The sequence below is a fragment of the Crocodylus porosus genome, unplaced genomic scaffold (assembly GCF_001723895.1).
Source record: "Crocodylus porosus isolate Cpor-Errol unplaced genomic scaffold, CroPor_comp1, whole genome shotgun sequence".
Classification (NCBI taxonomy): Eukaryota; Metazoa; Chordata; order Crocodylia; family Crocodylidae; genus Crocodylus; species Crocodylus porosus.
Window position 1 is genome coordinate 17922265 of NW_017728943.1, and position 26207 is coordinate 17948471.

The 26207-nt window shown below is 44.0% G+C and overlaps 1 protein-coding gene across 2 annotated transcripts; it reads right to left on the reverse strand.

Annotated features, from left to right (window-relative positions):
* Nucleotides 1-678: 678 nt before the first annotated feature.
* On the reverse strand, nucleotides 679-24945 carry LOC109319330 (protein spire homolog 1-like). Of its 2 annotated transcripts, XM_019548812.1 has the most exons (16): nucleotides 24573-24945; nucleotides 21837-21868; nucleotides 21027-21191; nucleotides 19573-19698; nucleotides 19226-19291; nucleotides 17591-17758; nucleotides 14106-14174; nucleotides 13399-13528; nucleotides 12667-12803; nucleotides 11637-11712; nucleotides 9042-9190; nucleotides 7135-7266; nucleotides 5920-5984; nucleotides 4556-4583; nucleotides 2474-2616; nucleotides 679-897 (listed from the first exon to the last, which is right to left on the reverse strand). In XM_019548812.1, exons 1-16 carry the CDS (start codon nucleotides 24811-24813, stop codon nucleotides 711-713), a joined length of 1914 nt encoding a protein of 637 aa, XP_019404357.1. In that variant the 5' UTR covers nucleotides 24814-24945; the 3' UTR covers nucleotides 679-710. The 2 variants fall into 2 exon arrangements, with proteins under 2 accessions (XP_019404357.1, XP_019404356.1); XM_019548811.1 differs by lacking the exons at nucleotides 14106-14174; nucleotides 24573-24945 and having other exon boundaries at nucleotides 21837-21887.
* Between the last annotated feature and the right edge of the window lie 1262 nt (nucleotides 24946-26207).

Consider the following 26207-nt stretch of genomic DNA (forward strand, 5'->3'; position numbering starts at 1 on the left):
TGGCATTTAAAAGCAACCCACAACCACCCCCTGCCCCCCACGCACCAGGTAAGTCTATGGGGAGGGGCGGATTGAGCAAAAAGTTATTTGGGGGCGCACCTCCCTGGCAGTTAAGTCCCACCTGACCAGGGTCCCATTCAACTTACCCCTGCTCCTGCCTCTCACTGTACAGGCCTCAGTCTATCCCCCTCCCCTTCCCTCTCTCATGAACCGACCTGCTGGGCCAGGCACTCAGTCCCCCACCCCAGCCTTGGATAGACTCCAAGAGGCTCTGAGATCTACTGGAGGATCAAGATCCACTGGCTGGTGATTGCTGCCTTAGGCCATAGAGCTTTAGGTCTGAATCCTGCCCCACCTCGTACATTGCACCACTCTTGGATAAGGGGGTGGATGTCTGTGTATCAGTGCCTATGGTCACTGGCATTATAACATGTGTGAGGAAGGATGAGATGTTAGAGGCATAAAAGTGCTTCAACATTTATTTCTATATATAAAAAGTGTAGGGTAGATCTAAAAGCCACAATGTTTAACAATTACTTCATTAGAAGTAAATAGTAACTCTGCCTCCTGGTTAGACTAACTAGGATAGGAGTCTTTTATTCAGGATGTTATGTTAATGGACACAAAGTTTTTGGGAGGTGGGGTTCACTTGTTTTTATATTGTCACAAGGTACAGAACAAAAATTGGAGAGGAGATGCACATGAGGGGATCATTCCAGTGCAGCCCATGACCAGAATCTTTTCCTGGGAGGGGTACGCTGCTGCTGACAGGAAGTGACATGCAACAGATACCACTCACATTTTGTACAGATGTCCATAGAAGGCCAGTCCACCATGGTGGTCTTGCGACTGGCAAGAGGCTGTGCTGTGCACCAAGGTTCAAACACAAGTGGTACTCTGAAAGTTACCAAAAACAGGGCCAGATGTCAGGTAAGAGGAACATTGTTCTGCCAACCCCTCTCTCACGTGGTCCAGCACGACTTTGTGCTTTTATTTAGAGCACAGCTCTGAAGGGTGCCATCTGTTGGCTCTAGTCTAACCCCACTTAGAATCATTCTTGGGAAGAACTAATAAGGATCAGCACATCTCCATTAAACTGAGGGTTGTTCCATGGTGATGGGTTTTTCCCCCCCACACAATTACTACACTTTCCCAAGCCTGGCAATGAAAGCAGAGATCTGGTGAGAACTTTAGCTGGTTCAAAATGCAGCTGCCCAGCTGTTAGGCCAGTGGGGGCCAACTCTTTTTGGCAGGTTTTCCCACAAATGAGCACCACACTTTCCCTCTGTGCCTCTCTGATACTCTCCCCCTGCCCAGGTTGCTGCTGTGCTGCCTGTCACTTCCCCAGTCTGCTGCATGCGAGACAGATCCTTCTTATACCACAAGTAGCTTGACCCCTTCACCCCCATGTTATGCAATGACGACTGCTAATAACATCCCAGTAGCCTGGAATTTCCACTCTTCAGTTAGGATCAGGGTCCACATCTTGAGTCCGGAGGTTGCAATGAACAGGTTGGGTCAACCCCAAAGAGAACTTTTCAAGTCTAGGATGGAAGGATTGCTGTGACAATTGCTTGTCATAATGAGGGGATACACCCTGTGAACTTGCAGAAAAAGACACAAGAAATCTGTCTTCTTCCCAAAAGAGCCAAGAATGATCTTGTCACGTTATAAACAAAAGACACAAAAAAAACTTGCCATTTTGGGATAGCTTTCCAGTAGAATGGGAGCAGGGACCAAGTAAATACCTTTATGTGTTCCATGATCCATTCAGATGCTGTAGTCCAAGGGTGGTCAACCCAAGGCATATTTGCCACAAGTGGCACAGGCAACCTGTGTGACACATGGCAACCTGGGGAGGGAGCAGCAGTATACCAACAACACGGGAGAATTGGGACAATACCACCCAGAACTTCATCATTAACTTACCTGAGGCAGGGCAAGAGGATTGGAGTGGCACTTGGAGTGTGCAGGGATTATCTGGTAGCACACCTGCCAAAAATGTTGGCCCTAACTGCTGTAATCTATCACCAGGATACTACTAGTTCAGTCACAGGGAGTCTTCCCCTGGGCGCACAGAGTTGCTGCCTACAAACTACATGAAGTATCCTGAATATCAACACAGTTAGGGCTCACCTTGGGGAAATGCTGCCACCTTCAATTAACTTGTCACAGTGACTCTTTCCAGCACAGCATTTCACCTGAAAGATGCATGATATCCATTCTACTCACCTCTTGAGAGTCTGAAATCTCATGGCATTCTTTTAAAAGAGAATGACAGATAGCTCAGACTAGTGGCCAGGCCAATCAGCCGTTGAGCATAAAATGATATCGACAGAAGTGGTATGGATTCTAATGTCTGTTATAATTGTTTTGCCTGCACAATTCCTACTTCAATGAAGCAATTGCCTGCTCTCAACAGTGGCTTTTAGTTACCCAGGTAAAAAGACCAGAATGAGTTTTCACAGCTTACCCAGGACAGCTCCAACGTTCTGCTTCATGCAACATCTGGGAGGTTGTCTCTTCTTGTGCAGCTGGGTCCTCATGTTTGAGGACTCTTAGTGGCTTTAGGAAGCTGAGTGGGAGATGTACACACTGTCTGAAGGGCATGGACATCTGAAGCAAAACATCATGAAAGTTAATCCATCAAGAGCAGGGGCGGGCAATTATTTCAGCTGGAGGGCTGCTTAAGGAATTTTGGCAAACTGTCAAGGATTGTAAGGGTGGCCCCGTCCCTTGACAGGTGCCCCACCCCCTGGTTGCCATCTTGGGACCAAAAGTCTTGCCTCCTAACCCCTAACCTTTGGCCCCAGAAGTACTCCTTTTGGGAAGGGGGTTTGCCATCTTGGAACCAGAAAAAACCCCAAACAAATTATACACTTAAAAACCCCCAAACATCCACAGTAATATTTTATTATGTTTCCCCCCCAATTTGTGTGCATTTGCACTGTGTATATAGAAGTGATTCCATAATAGCTCAAAATTAAGTCTTACTCCTGTATATTGGGGGGGAGGGGGTGCATGTAGCAGTGCATGGGGCTCCCCCAGAGATGCACAGGTATGTATAGGCGTGTGGGGAAGAGTGTGGTTGTGGGTATGATGAGGTGTGTATGTGAGCCCTTGTGCATGACCCTGAGCTGGTCAGCGCCCATCTCTGCGCCACAACAGCCCAGAGCCTGTGTGCCCTGCAGTGCCTCCTCAACACCACCAACAGCACACAGCCCCAGCACTGCCTTGTGCCTGCTCTGCACTGCCTCGCTGTGGCACGTCCTGCTGCCCCTGGGCACACAGCAATGCTGGGGCAGCTCCATGGCTGGATTGTCTTTCTAGGCAGCTCAGTGGCAGTGGTTCCTTCCAGCTGCTGCTGGCCCCAGCCCCAGTGACAGCAGGGACTAGCGTGCGCAGCCCCGACCCAGCATGTTCCGCACCTGCTCCAGACTTGCCCATCTAGGCTCAGCAGCAGCAGTGGCAGCCAGGCAGAAACTGCTGTTCAGCACAGGGGAGAAGCAGCTCCTCCACCTTGCCACTTCTAAGCAGTGCTCACTGCATCCACCTGGCACTCACGCCATGCCAAGCTGTCTTGTGTCTCCATTCCCACCATCTCTGCTTAGTGAGTAGTTCAGTGCAGTGCAGCCTCAGGGCAGCAGTGATGGAAGTTCAGGGTAGCCCAACATGGTGTGGACTCCAGGTGGCTGCACCAAGAACTGCCTGGCAGTGGCAAGGGGAAGGGGCCACTTTTCCCCCCAGGCTTAGCAACAGTTTCTGTCTGGCCACCCTTGCTGCTGCTGCTCAGCCGGGACGGGCAAGTCTGGAGCAGTCACAGGGCATGCTGGATTGCAGCTGTATGAGCTGGTCCTGCAGGGCTGGGGCCAGCAGTGGCAGCAGCCAGATGAAGCCACTGCCACCCACGAAAGGCAGTTCAGCTGCAGAGCCGTCTCAGCCCCACTGTGTGCCCAGAGGATGGCAGGAAGGTCCATGGTGGGACCAAGGGACCCACAGTGGACTGGACAAAGCCCCTCTGTAGGCCAGAGCCCACAGGCCATATTTTGCCCATCCCTGATCAAGAGAATGTCTCTTTCACATTTTTTAAAGAAAGCTAGTATGTTTTTATGGGAGTTTACTTAATGTAGGGCTGGTTTGTTACTACATCATTAAAAGGTGGACACTTCCATTTTTCAAGGGTTGGGAGGTTCATTGCAATAAATACTCCACCCAGCGACTACCCAGCACTTTACAAAAGGAGATGATGATACCCCACCCACCACTGTAATGAAAAAAAGAATCCCGAAGCAATTTGGTCAAATACACAGCAAATTAGTGGCTACCCGTAGGTCCTTTATCTACTGGACCATGAGGTCTCATGCTGTTTGGTCTATAGACAGATTCTATTATTGCTCTGAAATTTTGTGTGGGGGGGGGGGGAAAAGCTCATTCCATTTGCTTAGAGGCAGGGTGGAAAACAGTTTAAAGACTAATGTAAAAACAGTCACAGCATGAGAAAGAAAATGTTTAGTAGTGGATGCGTCACAGGGGAGTCGAACAATAAGAGATGTACCTTGATGCAGCAATCACAGCAGATAACACTAAGAAAAAACCAAAACATACACATAATGTTATTATCCAAATGAAGTTCAGGAGATTTATGTTACATGCAAAGACAGGAATGTTGTTTTTCTCCCCTTCTCCCCACCCCCAGAAAAGATCAGAATAAAAACTTAGAAACATCATTTGTTATTAAAAAAAACGAACAAAAAACAAACCCCCAAGAAAACAAATCTGAGATGAGCAATTTTTAGAACTTTCCTGTTCATTTACTGTTAGCAATCAGAGAGAGGTAGTTAGCTTTCTGTTTACAAACAAACATACATCTTTATACTGGGTGCATGCAAAACTTCAGTCTATAGACACGCTCACTGTTTGCCACAAATATGCAATATTCCTAGTCCAGTATTTCTATCTTGTGACTAGCCAAACAAGTCAACTAGTGTTGACGTCTGCAGATAACACGTTTAAATGGGGTGCATCTGCCTGAAACAAAATGCATCTTAAATGACCAAGACAAACTTTATACACTTTGCAGGTCACAAGCTTGTATTCATGATTCATCAGGCTGCAGATCCTAAACATATGAAGCAAGATCAAGTGATGTTCTGTGCTGAGACCTTGAGGGCAAGGATTTGTTGTGATATCTTACAGAGGACCAACTGTGTAGTTGGGAGACCTGTTGGACATGCCATCAAGTATCAAGCACCATTCGATAGGTCAGTTAATAATATTGTTCTAACTGGTACTGTCCCGATTCTCCTGCATGTTGTTAACATGCCATCTGTAGGGTGGCTCTTGTGTTGACAATTGGTTACACTTTCTCTTTCTGTTGGATTGCACCATCAGGGTTTTTTGGTAGAAGGTGTGAGACTGTTGTGACGGGAAGATAAGCACTTCAATTATGAAAGCCTGTTCAACTGCCCTTCCCAACTATATTGTTAGTTCAATAAAAGATAAAATTGCACACAAAAAAATCCTCGTCTTCCATACCCTTACTGGACTATATCACAGCTGCAACGCTCCAACTCTACTTTAGAATTTGAGGAAGTTCAAATCCAGCCTTTGTGGCCAAGGCTGGTCTCCAGACTAGAGATGCTTATTGCTAAGAGGGAACAAGTATGCTACTTGTATGGTATATGTTTGGTTATTGCTCATGAATTTTAGAAGTCAAGAAGTTTAGAAAGTATTTAAAAGATGAATTTTTCCTTCACCCATAGCCATAACAGTTGTAATAGTGCTTCACTATGTTTGCAAACTTAAAAGGGCTAAACAGCCTGTTCTTATCAGATTGCTGGAATTGTTTGAAAGCTAAATTATTCAGCAAAGTCTCTTGACCCTTCCCCTTCACCCCAAACCCTTTCATACACAGCTTACCTGCTACAGAGATGACAGCTGTAAGGCCATTTAAAGAACATCTGCTTATGGCAACTGAAACAGACCTAGACAGAAGAATTACCCATGAATGCCAATGGAAAGATACTTTGGCAAGCTACGTATGTTGACAGTACAAAGCATTTTCCACGTAAGCCAATCCTTTGACAGCTTTAGATCTACACAGAGAAACAGAGTTCAGATGAAGGATAGCAGAGGTACAGGAGTTGAAATATATTATTAGGCAAGAAGTTTTTTCTATAAGATTTAAAACTTGAAGTGTTTATGATGCAGAGACCTGGGGAGGCTGATCCAGGCAGGAAGAGCTGTAATGAAGGCTCTTGACTGAACAAAGCTCCCTTGTGCAAAAGAATAGAAGGTAGCCAGTGAGAAGGGCAGGGCAGGGCAGGGCTAGCAGGAGAATGGGGACAATCTTTGAAGCATGGACTAGAACAATTCCAAGCCAATTAAGATCAGTCAGGGCAAACTTAAATGTGATCCTGAAGGGAATTATGAGCCCTACAGAAGATACCGAGTCTCTTGAATTCACCGAAAGGACAGCACGAATGCACAGCTCAACAAGAACCCACAGCTAATGGTGAAATGATATTACACAACAGGCCTGAATCCTAGGGGACCAGAGCAGTATTTCTCAACTTGTGGGGTCACAGGAATATATGAAAGGGTCATAAACAAAACTTTAAAAATGAATTCTCCTTTAAAAGGAGAAAAAAACAAACAAACCATGAGAAACCATGGGTTTTCCCTTGCAGGCTGACAGAGTTCCAGCTTGCAAGGGGCCGCTTGCCTCCCTCCTCCACACCCCAAACACTGTATCAGGAATGAGGGGCACTGGGCCGCGGCTGGCCATCACTGTTTACAAATAGGTTCTGATACAAAAAAAAGGTTGAGAACCACTAGACTAGAGCATTGGGAAAACAAAAGCTGCAATAGTCAAGAAGAAAAAAAAAAATGGTAATAGTCAACAACTTCAGAAAAGATAGAAGGAAGGTAGGGGTGCACACAAACAGTGGAGATGGACAAGTGTGATACGAAAGAGGATTCAAGGTCACGGATACTACGATTAGATTGTGGAAGAAAACTGTCACAGGAGGCTCCCCCACCCCAACCCAAAAGCATCATGCTGGTCATAAGGACATGGTTACCAAGCGAGGACCTTTCAAAAAGGACAGTATGCTGAAGGAGAGTGCTACATACCTTGGCTCTTGAAGACATACTGCAACCGTATCTGTGGAAAGCAATCTCCATTTCAGATGCCATCATGGCATATCGGGTTCCAATCAGATCAGTAATAGTTGGCAATGGCCACTTTGTAGAATTCTCTCTCTCCTAGGCAAACAACTAAGAATGAACACATCAGCAAAAATGTGAGGAGGCTATCATCAAGTTACTTTAAAACAGAACTGAACTTTACACTAAAGTGATGGAGACAAACCTGGAACGCTAATTGCCACAACCATTTAATGCATCTCTCCTCAAATTCAGTTCTGCCAGGCTTCTCTGCAAAAGATGAACCATGTTCCAAATTGCCTTGCAAGAACCAGCCTTGACAGCTTCATGCAATACCAACAACTCTATTCCCTGCCCCCCACCCTCCCCATTCCTATGCAAATACGAGCCTTTGGTTTGTCACAACCACAGGCCTCTGGGCATTTGAAGATGACACTTTAAAGTGGCTTTAAAGTGGGTTAAATGCCTTTTGCGCTGCTTTAATGACATTGTTGTTTGCACATTCGGTGGCGGCATAGTGCGCCTTAAATGACGTTGGGATGCAGCAAATGACTTGGGGCAATGCAAAGTAAACCATATCTGAGGAGTTTTAGTTTCCTACACTATGGCTGTAGAGGGAAGCACTGGACCCTAAGCAGCTCAGGGGCTGTGCAGGCAGACTGGCAGCAGCTTGGGAAGACAGATTTCATAGAAGGGTCAGGGGAAAAACAAACAAACAAAAAAAACAGCGAGCCTGATCTTTTGTTTTTTTTCCTCCCCCTGGAGCCTGCCTGAGCTGCACTGGGCCCCAGTGTTTTCCACTGCAGTTGCAGTGCCCCCCAGGACTGCCTGAGCTGGGTGGCTGTGGGCAGGTGCTGCGGAGGGAAGTACTGCAGGCCTGGCTCCTAAGCTACTGTGTTACCAATTACCAAAAATCAAATCATGATTCACTCTGGGACCAGCTCAATACACAGTAGCTAGCTAATGTAACAAGTTAAGGAGCAAAGATTAACACCTACAAAACCACAAACTAAGCAGAGGAAAGAATCAATGCAGACAGTCAACTACCCCAAGACAGAGACAGTCAGTTGCACAAGCACCCATGTCACAAGTTTTGCCCGTCAGCAGCTAGGGGTGCAGGGATCCAGAACTCCCCTGCACTTATCTCCTTAACAGTTGGCAGGCTTTGTGGCCTCAGCAGGTGCTAGCAGGCCTGCAGTTTTTACCTTGCTGTGCCTTAACACACACAGGCTCATCTATGTCACAAGTTTTGCCTGTTAGCAGCCAGAGGTGCAGGGCCCCTGAAGCCAGACTCCCCCTGCACTTATCTCCTTGAAACTTGGCAGACTTTGTGGCCTCAGTAGGGGTGACCACTCCTGCAGTTTTTACCCTGCTGTGGTGTAACACATACAAGTGACATGAGTTCTGCTTTCAAGAATTTGGAGTGCAGCTTCCCAAATCCCTGCACCTATCTTCTTGAATCTTGGCAGGCTCCATGCTCTCCACAGAAGCTACCATTCCTGCAAGTTTCATCCAAATCAGATTAAAAAACCCAACAAAGTTATAGATATTTCATTAATTCCTCATTATACCCTATGGCTGGATCTCTGAAGCTTTGGCCAGATTGAAGCAGGAAACCAATTCGCAGCTCTGAATCGGATCGTTGGCATCTGAAGCCAAATCAAATAGCTGCCTATTTCACACAGGCCTAGTAAGTATAAAAGGTCTGAATTACATTTTGGGGAACACCATTTCCCCTCCCCTGTTCTACTTCATAAGTCACTTTGTGTCATAAATCAAGCTGTAAGCCTCAGCACAACCGATAACCCATGTTATTCCTAGCTTGTGGTAGCAAAGACTGAAACTGGTGCTGCAGGCCCATGTCAAGGACTTACATGCTCCTTGCTTTGCAGGGCATTCCCTATAGACATTGATTTCCCTCGGCAGGAAGGTTGCTGATGGTTTGGACTCAGAAAACTATGTGTGTTGAGGTCTCTTGGTGCTGAAATTCTTGTGGCAGTAAACTTGCAATCTGCAGAGAAACCTGGATATAAGAAAAGGATTTTAAGTAAATGCAGACAGGATCTGGCACTTCTCAGTATTCTCTAGAGGAGGCTAATGTTCAAAAACTGCAAGTTGATTTCTGAAGGCATGATTTCTAAAGAACCTTTGCTCCATTTGCCCCCTGCCAACACCGGTCACAACATTTCCCACCCCCCAATATATTGAAAATACTGTAATTAGACTTGTATGCAAGCAGCAGTGATGTTCTGCTTATAAGCAAGATCCTGCTTTAAATCAACTGATGCATTTCTTTCTTTTCACTCAAACGTTCTAAAGTGTCCCTTGTGTTCTGAAACTGGAAACCTAGGAAGATTTTTAGTACTGGAATTTCAATTTGTGTAAGAGCTGTACAGCCAATGCAATGGTTTGGGGGGGGGGGGGAACAAATGGCTTTCAAAGGACACTCTCCAACTCTGTGTGTAGGGAGAAGCTCGTCATGTCAAGTGGCATTAGAAAACTAGTGGTCTCAAAAAAGTAGGGAAGCAAACAGGGTGGATTTGATTTAAAATCAAATCAATTTAAATCATGATTTAAAAAAAAAATCACTGGTAAGGAAGCCTCAATTTAAATTATTGTTTTCTACAGAAAGTGCATTCTTGTTGGTTGATATAACCTTAATAGATATTATTCACATCTCAGAAATAGATGTAGATTTCATTTTTAAAAAGGTACACCTTATACATTTTGAAGTGATGATTTATTTTGATATTTTTTCAGATTAATTTTGCAGCTACAGCAGAAAACTGAATTATGACACTTAAATTGTTTTATTTAAAACTAAAATAATAAGCTTATGTATTTTGGATATTTGTCTTAAAACAAACGTGTATAATTATTTTAACAAAACAAGCACATGCATTTTGGAAGCTTTAACTTTTTTAATTATGTGAAATGTGTTAACAAAAATTAAATGGATTATTTCAGACAGATCAACATGAGAAATTTAAAATACTGGGTTATGCAGCAAGCTCACACGTTACCTTCCTCTTCCTGTTTATTCATGAACTGGAGAAGACAGACAAGCTTTCCAGCTTTTTCAGTTCTTAAGCCATTTCTCAAATTTAGAATAAATTAGCCCAAAGGAAGAAAATCTTCTGTCTATACCTGCAGAAGCTACTGCTGTTAAAAGATGGATTACTACTTTGATAGTCTCTGATGGATTAAGGTGCTTAAGTGACTTTCATCAGTTCAGTTAAAACCTCATCAGCAAATATTTCTTGAATGGTTCACCCTTAGCCCTGAAATGTATTGCAGCTGGTATTATGGAGGGATGATTGCTGGATGCCCATGTCATAGCCAACTCCTCCTCTTCAACAGTTAAGGATTGACCCCGGTACCAAGTATTGAGACTAATACCAAGGAAGTGAGCTCGAGATAGTGCTTGCTCCATTTTGGTTTTTTAGTGCCTGTAATTTAGTGCCTCACTCAGTTCCTTCCAAATTTCAACAAGCATCAGCAATAAAACAGCCATTTCCCTGAGCTTTGTTCAAGGCTACAGAAATAGGCTTCAGGATAGTCAGCACATGTTCTACATTTCTCAATGTTGAGAACGCTGGCTGACTATTCCATCTATTTAGTCATGGTTTTATTCTCAAATTGTCATCAGATTAGGCCAGTTCTCAATATAAAAATAACTCAGAACAGTCCACTATTGAGTTCCATTGCATATCTTGTGGGACAGTTAGTTTGGTTCCTCCTGTTTTTTTCAGAGCAGGTGCTGCAAAGTGGTTGTTACGGAAGTTATTTTGCAATTTCAGCAACATTAGCCTTTATTTTTGGAGCACTGAAGTCTTTGGCTAAGAGGTGCATCAAATAAGTGCTGTAGCCATATGTTATTAGCTTGGGGCTTTTTTCTAGATTTCTTCTCATCTTTGATACATTTGCAGCATTGTCTGTGACAAAGCTGCATACTAGAGATTTGAATCCCTCTCCCCACAGTTTGTTATAGCTTTTACTGCTACTTCTTGCAAGTATTGTGCTGTGTGGATTTCCCGATATATCAATTGTTTCTGTAAAGTAGACAGTTCCTTCTTCTGTTGTCCACAATGATGCAGTAATACGTGCTTGTGTGACATTGCTCCACCCAACAAGACAGGTTAACAATTTTTTCCCTCTAGAATTTTTGCACACTGTTCAGTTTCTCTTTCATACACTTTATCCAGCAATATCATCTCAAATAGTATATAATTGGAAGTTATAATCCCTATTCCATGATATCTTTGAGCTTTAACATACCTTAAATCATCTTTAGGGTTTTTTTTAAAGCATCTTAAAAAAAAAAGTGATTCATTAAAAAGAAAAAAAAAATTGACTTTATTTTTTTAAATAGTTGATTTTTATCCACCCTGGAAACAGAGGATGGTCATGGGAAAGTAGATACTCACTGACCCCAGTACTCAGATCGCAGTGACAAAGGAGACACTGACCTCTGCTGTTGCAATTCTGTAAAAATGACCTTTCTGAGGTCACTCTCTGGGCATTTTCCAACGGCCAACCTCCTTCCTGTGGACAATAAATGAAATCTTTTTATACCTAGTACAGAAATATGTCCCCAGGCATGCCTTACTTAGTTAAATTACCCTGGCATAATCCAGAGCTGAAGAGATTAGCATATGTACTAAGAACTGCTAAGGAATGAGACAACTGGGGCTCTTATGAAGCAACTAAGAAAATGTCATTCCAGCACTAACAATTCTAACAGTGTCTCCTATGATTTATTATATTCTTAGTGAACCAAAAAGAGCTCTACCAACTCTACACTGGAGTTCTGCAAACACTTATTAGTATTTCAAGCACAGATGCCTATAGAAAATTTTCCAGTTTGCAGGCCAAAGTACATGTGCCAGAAGCAATTACACATTAAAGCTTTATTTTCGTTCCAGGTGGTTGCTGACTAAATACAGCTTGAATTTTACGTGTCAAATGTTTAAGCCAATTGTGATCAATCCAATGAGTTTAGAAAAAGTGATTTTTCAACACATTTTAAATTAAGTGCTTGCTTAGATGCTCCGCAGGCAGAAGAAACTAACTTAATTGGTTTAGTTACTTAAAGAAAATCATTCAGTCTGTTTTATTATAAACTCCATGAGATAGGAAATGCAAACGCTTCTAGACTGGATAGTGACCAAGTGGCATGTTGTATTATACAAGTAAAAGGAAGAGAACAGAAGAAAGATTCTCCAATTTTGGCCAAGGATGTCCCTACTCATGCAAAGAGAGTCTATGAGATCTCTGCTTAAAAAGCAGGAAGGACTACAGTTCAGCTACCCTATAAAAGGATGTCAAGCACGGTTTGGAATTCTGTAGCCAAGAGGACCCCAATGAACTAAATTCCTTCATCTGGGAAGGAAGAAAGGCCTCAAGATTCGAACCTGAAGTTTCAGGGTGCATGCACTTGCAGTGTGATGCCTGAATCACTTCACCCTCTCTAAATTGTGGTTTCATTTCAAGACTTACCTGAAATTCTTGGCTCAGCAGGTCAGAACCCAGCAGCCAGTTTTCAGCTTTGTGAGCATTAAGTCCTGTACTGGCATTTTGGACAGATAAACCACTGTCACAAGGAAAACTGAAGACGTTTAGTGTCACAGAAGCATCTGTAAAAAACAAAATAAGACATGGAAACAAGTTTCAGTGCAAGAAAGCTGGACTGTTTGGCAAGTAGATGGGCAAGGTAGGAAAAGTGTGTGTTCAGGCACAACCCAGACCAGCAGAAGTTGAAGGACACGTGCAATATTGGGAGTCAGCTGGTCTTCCTCCTCATTAGCTAGGACTCATCCAAAAGCCTTAACCATTCCCTGGTTCCTTAACTGCAGCCACAAGATACATTGCCTCCCACCCTACCAAAAGACTCCCTGGCATTTCTACAGCTTAGTCATCATGAGAGTACTCTGGTGCAGCACAGATATCATTCATGGGCAATAGTTTATCTGCTCTCTACAGTCTCAGAATATGCATGTCCTGACTTTCCTCCTAAAAGATGAGGTACCCTAACCAAATCAGCTGGCCTTAGCATTTAACATGAGCTAAAGGCATTTGCAGAGTGGCATGCTAGTGCCCCCAACAACGGAGCCAAAGCCACTCATCCATGTCCTTTACTTCATCCACCTCAAACCCTGAACTCATACATCACAACTGATGCTGGTTTGCTAGGAGTCAAGCTGCTTTGTAGAGCTAGTGCTCATGTAGTACCTTTGAGCCTACTTTTATTTCTTTCTGTGGGAGATGGCCGAAGTTTGTGTGGCTGTTTTATTTCTGTCATGAGCAGCTCATGCTGACTAGGTTCCTGTGGGAAACGGTCCTTCAGTTTTCTCTCCACCACCTGCAATGCAAGGAACAAGGCTAAGAACAGCAATCAAAGTGAAGACTCCAGGAGCTCCAGACAAGCCTCCTTCTGCCAAATCAAGTACATTGCTATGCACATCCTTCACATCCAGGCAGAACCCCTGTCCTCCAAGAATTCTTAGTACATACCACCTCTGCATTTCACATACTAATTCCACTACAACACTGGGAAATTAATCAATCAGAGCTCACCTAACCAATGGGGATCCTTCCTGTGGACAACTTGCCTTTGCAACACAAGTTGGCAGCTCTAAGAAGAGCTCAACAAGGTTGTACAGAAACATTTTAGAATCAACAGGAGGATTATTGCAGTATTCTGCTCTTTCCCTTCTCTCACAATCATTTTTACTATTTTAAGTAGCTTTCTTTCTACCATGTAACAGGTACTTTTGGAGCTAGCCATAATATTAGTTTGGTTTAGAGAAGAAAAGTACTATTCTACCCATTCCCAAGTTGAAATGGTAGTTGAGTTGGTGGTGCTTTAACCAGTTTCGGTTGATTCAGAAATCGTTCTGCTTATTCCATATCTTTATTCGTGATCCTAAGTCACTTACTGGCTTTAAAGGCGGCTTTAGAAGGATTATGTTTTCTTCAGAGCTCCTGATCTTCTGCTCACTGTTGATCTGAAAGGGCAAGAAAGGAAACTTAAGTGATGAAAGCTAATTTTCTTCTCACTTGGCTTCTTATCCCCAGAAATAAGCGAGATTGGGAAACAGTTCCAATCCCATGCCAAATACCATACAGGCCACTCATGGCTTTTTTAGATAGTGTTTAGCTCAAGGAGCGAGATTAAACAAGGAGTTTTGTTTTTTTTTTAAAGACGATAAAGATCAAAGGTGTTAAAAAAAAAAAATTTGATGAGAAATGTTTTTGGGGTAAGAAACAGCTTTTCCAGTAGGTAGCCATGCAGACCTGAGCTGAGTTGAGGTTTACTCATAAATCTTAAGTGCCCACAGGTTCTTTTCTGGGGTTCCCAGAAGCAACCCAGAAGTCTTTGTCTGTAGGCGGCCTTATAATGAGGTGACATGTATCCAGACACCATTGTTGCATTACAGTCCAAAGGGATGCCGCAAACTAGAGCTCAGCACATTTTCCACACCCAATAAGCTAAGAATGGCTCCACTTATAGCTCAGTCAAAAGAAGCTCCTGAACAGATGAACTGCAAATGAAACAGCTGGTGAGCACAGCAGTAACCCAGGTCAGGGTTCTGTCAAGTGTTCACACTGAAAAATGCCAAGATACGGATCTTCTTGCATGGACACTTCCTCTACTAACTTCAATGTCCCAACGGAGTGTTTGCATGAGGAGAGGATATCAGAGAAGATAAAACCCAAATTTTTAATGCAGTGAGTTTTGTGTTTCCATATTACTCATCTGTCCTTGCAGGTAGGTCTACTGAGCACTAAGATGCCCAGGCAGTGAGGAAGGACACCATGTATATTTCTAAATAACTCAGTCTGACAATGACCCTCCTCTGTTGGTTACACCTTCAGTTTGCCAACCTGACCACAATGGGATAGAGACAGATGTGGACAGCCTTGCAAATTCAGAGTGGCATATCTGAATTGAATCAATCAAAGCAGCCTCCAGATACCAGGAGTGAACAGAAGATAGAGCAGTAGCTAACTGGAGGTACCAATGCTTAGTGCCTGCTTTTGTCACGGTGAAATATTTCTGGACTGAACTCTGATTGCCAGTAGTCCAATGGCTGAAGAACCATTCAGTTCATTCAGTCACTGTAGATTATAGTTTTCTCCTGTACAGTGGACCTGTATTTCAGTGCATTAGCATCCCTAATTGTTACACATCAAGACCTATCACCTACCAATTATAAGTCCCCACAATGCATAGTCCACAGCAGTGCTTTTCAACATTTTTGATCCCATGCTCCACCCAACAACTGCAAAAAGATCCTTGTGACCTCTGGAACCAGAAGCAGAGGAGCAAGGCAGCTAGCTCAGCATTCAGCTTTAAGCAGGAAGCAGTATGGCTACTTTAGGCTGGGTGCAGTCCTTCACTAATTAGCTCTGCCACTGCACATGATAATTAGTCTGCCTGCAATATCACTTTAAGATGGCTGAACTGCTTCTTGTTTGGGAGGCACAAGAGTAGCAAGGCATCTCAGAGCGATACTGCCTGCCTCAGTGGAAATATTTATCAGCTGACATTTCAGACCCTACCACCCCTGAAAGCATCTCACCCTGCCCCCAACACCCACCCTTTCAGATCACTTTGAGCACCCCTGTGGCCCACTGTTGAAAACCAGTGTTTTCAGAGTACTTTCTTTGGTTCCCACATCACTGTGCCATCTGATCACTTCAAGCTGTGAATAAAGAGTTGGCTGGATTCAGGCTCCTTCTCCAGATTACAGCTTTCCAGGCTAAACAACAGAACCCTGTTATAGTCCAGAATAAGACCCAGTGTTTAACAGGGAGGGACTAGAAGCAACTTAGAGTAAGGGTCTTCATGTCTGGCTCAGTCAGGACTGTTAATCCCTTTCACTTTATAAGTAAATAAGGGGCAGAAAAGCTGATGTCTTAAAATATGGTACGCCACACTAAAAAGAGGGAAAAGCCTTCTTTATTGCAGACAAACTTGTTTCTTATCTTTTGCCAGAAAGATGGAGAGTCTGGTTTCAGTGCCCCCTGCAATGCCATACCACCTCTTTCCAGCCTTTAAAACCTGCCATCATTGCTAACTAACCCTGTGGCATGCAAGTGGCACTGCAGACCAAAGGAACTCAGTCATCTTTGCCAACAATGAGCAGCCTTGGAAGCCACTAAGGACTGAATCAGCACAACAGGAGTCTCTAGGAGTTTATTCCACTCTCCTCACCTTTCCCAAATTCCCATTCACGGAGCACTGTGTGGTGTTTGCTGCTTGAAACAGACAAAGACCAAGTGCTTCTACTGATCCAGAGGAAAACATACTTTATACGCACAACTACCATTGGCAGCATCCTCGTTTTCTCAAAAGAGATCAGATGCATAAAGAGCCTGTTGGTGCACAGGCTTGTGTTTGAGGTGAAAGGAAAAAGTGGGCAAAAGACAGTTTCATCAAGCAGCTTTACATGGAGTAACTTAGAATGCTTTCGGGAGCATCGAGTGTAAGTTCTTGACACTGAAATGAATGAGTGAATGTGGGTGTCATACACTAAGTTCCAGCTCAAGGGGAGCTCTAGCCCATACTCAGAGCCTAGAAGATCCTGAAGAAAGTTACAGGATGTAGACATGTTTTAAATTTAAACCAAATCAGTTACCAGCTACCTAGAGGAAAAGACTCTAAACTTGACTACTGCCCAGGGTTGGATCTAAGAGAAGTGCAGTGGAACAGTTGCACTCCTCTTTGATCCCTGCTCCACCCAAAGTTTAAGACCAAATGCCTGGCAGTAGCAGTAGCATTTCTATTCAGGTAGCAGTGACTTAATGGTGCAGTGTAATCTCCTCGATTTCATCTAAACTCTTCATTCCACAGGTGTTAACACTCTCTCCCCTTTCAATGATCCACTAATCTAGCTATCCTTTCTGCTGCAATTCTGCTCTCTGTTAGCTACTTCTGATAACATGCTCCTATTTCACAGCCCTGCATACTGGTTTTAACTCCAGCTAAAAACATCAATTCAGGTGTGGAAACATTAACTCAGGTGAGCATTAACTCAGCTGTAGAATTAACTTTCAGTGAAGGATTGGTAGCACTGTCAAGATACTCAAGGAAGTGAAATTGTTTTATGAATCTGAGATTCATACACTTAATTTTGATGGCTATAGAACTAATGGAATAACAGCTATGTCTAATTGGTTGTGATTTTTTTAATACATAATATGTGATGTAGGAAATTAATGCATGTTCCGATAGTTAGTGCTTTTTCCTTTGATCTTAAAACTGAATAATATAGCCATGGACCCTTAGCACATTAGTAAAGCTTTGTTTCCTTTTAACTGGAGGAAAAAAGTGTATTGTGTTATATGTGATGGTTCACCACACTATCTCCACCCCTCTTTTCAAAATCATAGCTCTACCTATACTACTGCAACTCACCTTCACCTTCTGGAGAGTATACCTCTTGTGTCGGATGTCATCTGCCAACATCTCAAAGGGGGAGCAGGCAGACTCTTTTAGAGGACTGTTATGCTGTAGCTGTTTTGTGGCCTTGCGCAGCTTCACTCCCTTCCGCAGTTCATCAACAACATCATGCCACAAGGCAGCCTGCAATAGGGCAGCACAGGTTGATTACACACCATATGCCAGGATGTCTGAGGGGCATTTTCCTTGCATTCAAAAAGGGAGGTGCTCAATGAGCAACTCAAGGAATTTATAGCTGCAGAAACACCTGCTTGGAAGTCTGGGGGGGGTTTCAGGTTTTTTTTTTTTTTTTCTTTTCTTAAAGGGCCAGAACTGGCCCAGGCTAAACCAGATGTTCCTGCCTTGACCAGGGGGTTAAATTAGATGACCTCATACGGGCTCTTCCAACCTTATTTGATTGACTGGCAGAATCCTATACAATTCACATTCTGGCTACCATAAAGTCAGAGACTCAAGATGGTGCAGCCTACTGGCCATCTTGGAAACTTAACACTAAAAGACCAATGGCAGAGAATGTGCAGTGGAGCTCTTGCCCTTGGAATTTGTTTCTCTTGATGCAGCAAAGCCCAGTTGTCTGTTGACCTTGAGGTCACACTGCAAAATGCATATTTACTCAGGTCTTCCCTAAAAAAAGTAGCTATACAAGCTTATAGTTTGCGGTTTTCTATAGCTTGCCAGTTTGTTTTAAACAGATCACAAAAGTTGAAAATACGCCCAAACACACATTGCACAAACATTTTCATATGAATAGCTTGAATATGTTTCAAAGTGAATGCTATTTAGACAAAGGGAGCATGTCCACAAGTCTCTTGGGAGGGTTGGGGGTGGGGTGGGATCAGGGGGAAAAGAGTGTACTGTTACTGTCTCCAGACTCCAGACTCCAGTGCATTGGTTTATACTGGCTAACTTCCAGCCAGAAGAGCTATTTGTTTTTGGCAGAGCACTGAAGGCACTGAGCCCTGGCTGGGACAGAATAACTCATTTTGTCTGATCCAACAAGCATGTAGTCCAAGAACTAGGAGACGAGACTATAGGAGCCGTGGTAAGGTAATCACGCAATCTATGTCCACCCTGAACTTTTCTGCCCGGAAGCCTCCTTCCATCATTGTTTTTACATGCATGATCAATGCAAACAGTTGGCACCACCTTCATATGTAGCCATTGACTGGCTACTGGCCTTGAGCCACCTCGATATGTAAGCCTATTCACACACGGCATGTCCGAGGGACATACCAGCTGATCTATACCAGCTTTCCCAGCATTGCTCGGACTGAAATATCTTGAAGTAGCTGCTCACATGCATGCTTAGTGTCTCTTTGGAAGTGGATTAAGTGACACTAGAAATAACTCTATTTTGCATTAGTGTCCAAGGAGTTCATGGGAAAAAACTGACACATTTTAAATTCACACCCTAGCTTTTCATGTAATAGTTTCCCCTTGTTTACAAGGCCTTAGCTTCCTGAGTTAGAGGGTTTTTCTTTTAAACAGTTTTATCTGTATATTCGGATCAATATTCTATGGAAAGTCTCCAGAAGGCCTCACACAAGGGTTATAAAAACAAACAAACAAACCAAAAATCTAAATCCTTACCCAGCAATTTGCCTTCTTCTGGGAAGGATTTTCCAGCAAAGCTACCACATCCATTCTTTTCAGACTCTGTCAAGCAAACACATGACCTGATCATTAGCCTGCACTGTATTCAGTCATTCCCATCTAACTAGTCTGTCACTGAATTGCCATCTTTCACATTTAAAATTCTTAGAAGACAGAAGTAATTCATAAGATTCTTAAAAGCAGTAGCAATTTAAACACCCACTTTCCCCCCCTTTTTTTTAAATATAAGTTCAGCTAAATAACCCTCCTCCAGGGGAAAAAGAATTCATTGTCAGAATTAAGTGGGTGGAGTTAGGGAACAGATAGTGATGGTCCCAAGATACCTCTTTGGAGTTCTGGATGGTAAATGCAAGTTGCTGAAGATCCATGTAATCAGCAAAAAGAGCCCTAGAGATTGCTCTGTAATGACTGGAGGCCTCAGAGGGCCAGGACACATGCTCCTCACAGATCTGCAAGACAATGCAGCAATTGTCTCAGGTATTTATTTCATTTTCTTTGGTCTCAAAAGGAATTCCCCCCCCCCAAGTAAGATTACAGCTATCCAATGCCTGGAACGCACCAGCCAGCTAGAGAGAGACGGACTGGAAAGAGTGAACTTTCTTGAGACAATCTAAGCTGACGAAGTGGGAGTTGCTCTCATCCAGATCCCAGGTCTTCAAACAACATGAATATGCCTTGGATGAGTCACACCTTAGGTTTTCCCTTTTTGTAAACCCTGAAAGTGGGGTTGAATACTTAGAAAAAGTCCAGCATGAGAGCAGTTTGGACAGTGCTTTAACTTCAAAACCCATTTCGGGCACGTTGGCCTTAGTAACACTTCTCACAGTACCGACGTGCTAAGTTCTGCTGATAGCAGCTTTCCGCATGGAGATAGGCATTTTTGTATTCAAATACCCAGAAACAAGTTTGCAATGCTACTTTATGATTGCCTGCCCTCTAGAGGCCAGAAGCCGGGAGAAAGCATTGACAAGACTAAGGTTAGCTAAAGCAAGTTAGTTCATGTGTTAATCTAAAGTCAGTAAGAAGGCTTCCTTTGGCCTGAATGCTGCTTTGGACTCAAGGAATCCTTAATCCCTTAGGATATAGGCAGCATTGCTTAGGAGTGCCCATGTTCTGGCAAACAGCTCTTTGCAGAGCTCTCTGTGTGTCTGCACTTCTATCCACCTATCAAGCAATAATAGTTTAAGTGGACAAGATCTGGCATGTTGCTAGGGTCATCTCATCTACAGTGATCTTGAGGCAGGACATTTATGCTTCCTTACACCAACATACCCTGGGGAAAAAAACGTGGTGCATCAGGACACCTCAAGTGGGCTGACCCTCAGGAAGTAGGAGGATGAAGAGCATGAACCAAAAAAAGCAAGTTAGCAAGCCCCAGCTTCACTCTAGATATTAACAGTTTCAGCAACTAGTTGCAACTGAATTAGCAGTGTGGTTACCCCATTGCAACTGGGAACTGAACCAGCTAAGTGCGTGTAGCACTTGCAAGGGGGGAAAAGGCTGTTTTTTCCTGCAAGCAATTGGAAACATTTTGGGCCATGCACACTGGACCCCCTAACCACAGTTGTGCCAAAGTGCAACCACTCTTCCTTCCTCCCCATCCCTGTGCCATAAGATCTTCTGGAGTGCACCATTCTCACCTATTGTTATAAGAAGAGTACTAAGTACCTCCTCCAGGGTACTACCCAAATTTTCCTAGAATGCTCTCCAACAGCGGTGAGTGCCAGTACATTTGCATTTTCAACAACTGGACTATTAAAAAGAAAAAAGAAAAAACCTTAATGACATCCTGAAGACTGATTGCTGGTTTTGTTGCCTCAATGTCTAGTTTCAGCATGAGGGAAATCAGGTTTTCCAGGGGTTTGCTCAGCTCTCGCTCCATATGGCTGTCAATGCCCCAGTCCAGGGCATTATAGATCACCATTCCCAGACACTCCAGCAGCTATGAAGAGAAGCCAAGGAAGCAAGTGACCTTTCAGATCAATGGAGTAGTAGTTCAGTATTGTAAAGACAGCTCCTAGATGTTACCTTCAGATTTCTAACTTTTCTAACCCAAAGAACACCTCTACCTACTTTGGAGATCATGTGTCTTCTTCCACAGAAAGATAAGGTGGTCACAAGGTAATCCTGTCATGGTTGCTCAAACTGGGTGACACGGTATAAGAGACTAGACCAGAATCACTTATGATAACAGCATGCTCAAGTTGTGGAAGTGTGCTGTGGCAGCAGAAATACACCCACGTTATAAACCCCATAGTTGGCAGTATTGTCAGCTGCATCTCACCCTTTTCCCTTACAGTATGTACATCATGATCACTCAAGTGGTTTTATTTCTGACCTTGGCCTTGGGCCTTTCCCTGGTCAGAGAACGGAGATGAAAGTCATCTTCCTTCATGCCCCTGGCATTCTTCAAGCACCAAAAATATTAAATGACAACTGAATCTTTTGAACATGACACACTGTTGCAGGACAAGGCAGCTTAGATTTCTGTACCTAGAACATCTACTCGGAAAGGATTATGATTGGGCCATTCCTAGGTTGAAGTCATAGATCCTTGACACCATCCCAATTCCAAAGAGAGACTTACCTTGTCCTCTGATTGTTGCATCTTGTGAACATCTGAAAGGGAAACAAGTGAAAGAACATAAGCCTGTTGGGACTGTGAACTGCTTGCTCTTTTTTGTTATAAGATAAAGCCTCCACTGACCCTACTTGGTGGAATGGCAGAGCCATTAACATGTCTTGCTATAGTGCTGGAGGTGAAAGTTCAAGCCCTGCTCTGATCTTCTGCCAGACTGCCCCAGTTGATTCAGCTGTAAATGGGCATTTGGTCATTCAGGGTGAGAAGCCACAAGTGACCAGATATCATGCTGGCCATATCATGCCCTTATATGACACTGACTACAGTAATTGGTGTGCCTTAACCACAGCAGCCCAATGGACTGTTAGGCTTGCCTGGGCCCTTGACACAGACCCAAAGTTCCCTTTCCAGTATATCACGCAAGTTTGGTTTCTTGCCATTGGGAGAAGTCCTCAGACAATTTTATCCTCCATTTTCTTGGGGGGGGGGGGGAAGGAAGGGAAGGGAAGGGCAGGGAATTGGATGAGAATCCAGGATCATTAGAAAACAGTGCAAGGTATGGTTTCTTTTTGATGTTCCCTGCCTCTGGATGCTTCTCAAGTAGAAATAGAAAGGAAGCTTCTTTCTCTTTTCTCAACACCCACTGCTCCCATGCAGACTACAGATACAACAGGCCTAAATATAGTTCAGTCAGACTATACCAAGGACTTGCTCTTTGGAAAATGGAGACTTGTCTTTTGGCCACCTTTCCTCCTAACGTGGGGGAGCCACAACTCATATAGAGATTTCACAGAAAAGGCATGAGGGAAATCAGCTTGCTCCAAACACTGCAAAGTAAACACATGCAGAAAGTGACTAGTCACTTTTGTCAAGCATTAGTCCCTTTCCCTTCAGTGTCCTCAGGAAATGGCATCATCATCAGTGTGCACAGGAGGCTAGACTCAATGGCTTAAAAGACCCATTCTAATCCTATGTATATATTATTACTTCTGAAGTCTAGCATCAGAAAGTAAAGAGACTGCAAAACTCAGTACGATTAAGCCATCCATGGTGTCCCCCGCTCCCCCTGCAAAGCTTGAGATTATGACTCGCAAGTGACAAAGTGGGAGGACAAGGAGGAAGGGAATGTTCAACTGAGGATGAAGTGAGACATTCTTCATCAACCCCTTATACAAGCCATTTGTTTAGGTAACATCCCTCTAACAAAGTGATTCAATGTGTCACTATTAGAAAAGTTGATTTAGCACACTTATGGTAGGGCCTGGTTTAAATTGTGGGCCCAGCTCGCTAATATCATGACCCAGTCGTGGCAGGGGCCACCATATTCATTACCAGATTGTGCCATTTCTCCCCCACACCATGCCCCTTGATTGGGAGAGGGGGTAGGTTTAATTGCAACAGGAGATGCCTAGTTCCAAAGGCCTCTGATCACTGCTGAAAAGCCCATTCCCCTCTCCCCCACCCCAACTTCCCTGGAAGAGGCAGTAATTAAGACAGCCCTGGCACCAGGTAAGAGAGTCTGCTTGTTCCTCTGGGCAGGAAGACTGGGGTGCGAGGGGTTGGGGGTGCCAGGAGACTGCCTTAGTATATGGCCCTGGCACTGGACAAAAAAAGCCACCTGGAGGAGCAAATGCCACCCCCCTCCCCAAGTTCTCTCCTTCCTGTCCCTTTTAGAGACAGAAGTTGCACATAAACCAGCTTAAATGATCAGAAACTGGTTTAAACCTGTAACAGTTGCCCTGCTGCTGAACTTACTGAAACCTACTGCTGGCTGTGACTGTGGACAACAAGTCCCAGAGGCACCTAGAAGCAGGAAGAAAGTGACAAGCAACCATGCAGAGTCCTGTTGCTGTGATTCTGGACTGCAAATCGCAGAGACCACAAGAGCAGCAGGAAGAGGAAGTGAACACCCATCCCATGTACCAGAGGCATGCTCTAGTGTACTTAACCTGTTTTGTGACACCTTCCCCCCTCCCCTAAGCTGCTAAACTTTTGCTGCTGGCTGGGGAATTCTCTTTCTCCAGCCTGCAGCAGCCACTGTTGCAACAAAATGCCATAATACAGCTGCTTGCTGGGGAACTCCCCAGCAAACAGGCATATTGCAGCATTTTTATCGCAAGTTTTTTTCACAAAAAAATGTGATCACTTAATTTTGTGATTTTTCAGAAAAAGTATAAAATCACAGTTTGAACCAGGCCCTATCCCACAGTATTTTTTATCCAAAGACTTCAGAAATACTGTGCAGAGAGCTATATTACAATCCACCACAACATTCAAAAGACATTTTATCTCATTATTACAGACAAGGGAAAAACAGCAGATGCAGAAAAAGAACTGAGAAACTGACTCCAAAGCCAACGCTCTAAACTTTGAGAAACACTGCTGCCAAGCTTCCCCCCAATTAATACCCCTTCTTCCCTATTTCCCTACGGGTACCCTAGTGGGTAGGGAAAATAGAGCCCTTCACATTAGTTGCATATTCACTGGGTTTGGAGACAAGCCAAGAAATTCCATGAGTCAGCCTGCTATTTGCAGAGAAAAATCAAGGGTTTTACTATGGAAAACAGTTCAAGGACAAAACAAACAAACAAAAAAACCCAGCCTCCCCCCCCAAAAAACAACAAAAAAACCCCAAGCAGCAACACATTTTTGGTTATGATTGCTAAACAGTGTTACTAGCTGAATTAATTTTAAGTGCAGAATAGAAAGAAGAGCCCCATCAACTATCATCCTTACCCTTACCAGATTTACAGCACAGCAGGAAGGAAACATTGCCATTGGAATGGATGAGGATGCTTCCAGGGCCTTTTATAACCACAGTGGGAAACCATGGACGGAGCCCTTGAGCCAACCGTTTCATTTTACAGCAGCACTGAAAGCAAATGGCCCAAGCTTGCTCCTCGCTTACAGGCTGTTTATAACATCTCAGGAGCTCTTCCAGAGAGACCTTAGTAACACCCCAATCACATCTCCTGTCCTCCATTTCACATGTATCACTTATTTTCTATGTACTTGCTTGTTTGTTTACCACTTGAGCTGTTTTTCATCAGCTCTACAGGATAGAGCATCTTGTCCCAACAACCTTTTATCCAGTCTTCCTTTTCCTTCTTTCAGCTGTGACCATTCAGGTCAAACACCTCCTTAAAGGGACACCCTCAATTTCACCATCTGATCTGTACTTATGAACAAAGGCACAGTGGGTGGGAAAAGGGTTCTAGGAAGATTAGAAGCCCAAGTTAAAACTCATGCCTGATATTAACACCACTGACTTCAGCAAGTTTATACATAGAATGTGAATCAGATTCAACTTGGAGCATACAAGCTACTACCAAAGTAGAAGAGGCAGTATAGGATATAAATCAATTTCTGATACAGGAACCCAGTGGCAGGAAGATACCAGGGAAACTCTGTTGCTGAAAGACTCTGAAGAGTGAGTGGAGTGCTAGTGTGATGTGCTTATAGCAAGCAGCCTGTGCTGCGGAGCAGGCCTGCAGCGCTGTTGTAGGGTCCAGGGAACACAGAGGAAGCAAGATGTGTTTGGTAGTGCTTTTTTAGTGGACCAATTCTATAGCTGCGAGAAATCCTAGACACATTTTTTGGCACACTAGACCCCTCTTCAGGTGTGTGAAAAATATCTTGGGAGCAGATGCCTTCTGTACAATTGTTGGGGAGTTCTGAATACTCCTCACCCCTTTTTGCTGTGCTGGGTCTGCCACTACCTGCCTCCTCACAGACACTCTGATCCCAGAAGCAGTTCAGTCTGAATCTGCATTGATGTGCATGTGAGAGAAGCGGATTGTGAGGGATAGCTTCAAGGGAACTGAGGTGCACAGGCCAGTGATCGCACCCAATGCTAATAAAGTGACCCTTGGAAAGAACAATGGTCACCAGTCATGGCTCAGTTTCCCTGCCGCCTACTAAACTGGCCAAGAGATTGATTTCTCAGAGACACAGGCAGGAAAACAGAAATCCAAACCTGAACTGTATAAAACTTGTCCACACACGCAGGCACAGGGCTAGGAGTCAGGAACATGTATCAGGTGGATTGAGGGGCTTGTGTCCTTGCCACGCAGCAGCGAGTTGGCCTGCCTATTCTCTGCTGCATGTGGCTGCTTTGGAAGCGTTGCCTGATTGCTAATCTCCTCAGATACAGGGGTACCGTTCAGAAGAACTCACTTTGGCTTTTCTTGCGTTTCTCCTGATGAAATAAAAGTCCCCAGACAGAGTCACCCCGGCTGCAACACGAGGAGCTGCCGCCTCTTGGCCCCATCCACCTCCAGGTACAAAGAACCATCAGGCCTCCCACTAGAGGTGGCCGATACCCGCCCTGCTTTGGCGGCCAGGAGGGAGCCTGGTTCATTTGATGTTGCCCGCAAG

Excerpts from the sequence above, each read along its gene's own strand:
- LOC109319330 (XM_019548812.1), bottom strand. The coding sequence starts at position 24,813 with ATGGAGGACAGGAGATGTGATTGGGGTGTTACTAAGGTCTCTCTGGAA. Across the intron at positions 14,175-17,590 it reads ATACTCTCCAGAAGGTGAAG|ATCAACAGTGAGCAGAAGAT; the intron begins GTGAGTTGCAGT and ends TTGCCCTTTCAG. Across the intron at positions 11,713-12,666 it reads TGCTGAGCCAAGAATTTCAG|GAAGGAGGTTGGCCGTTGGA; the intron begins GTAAGTCTTGAA and ends TATTGTCCACAG.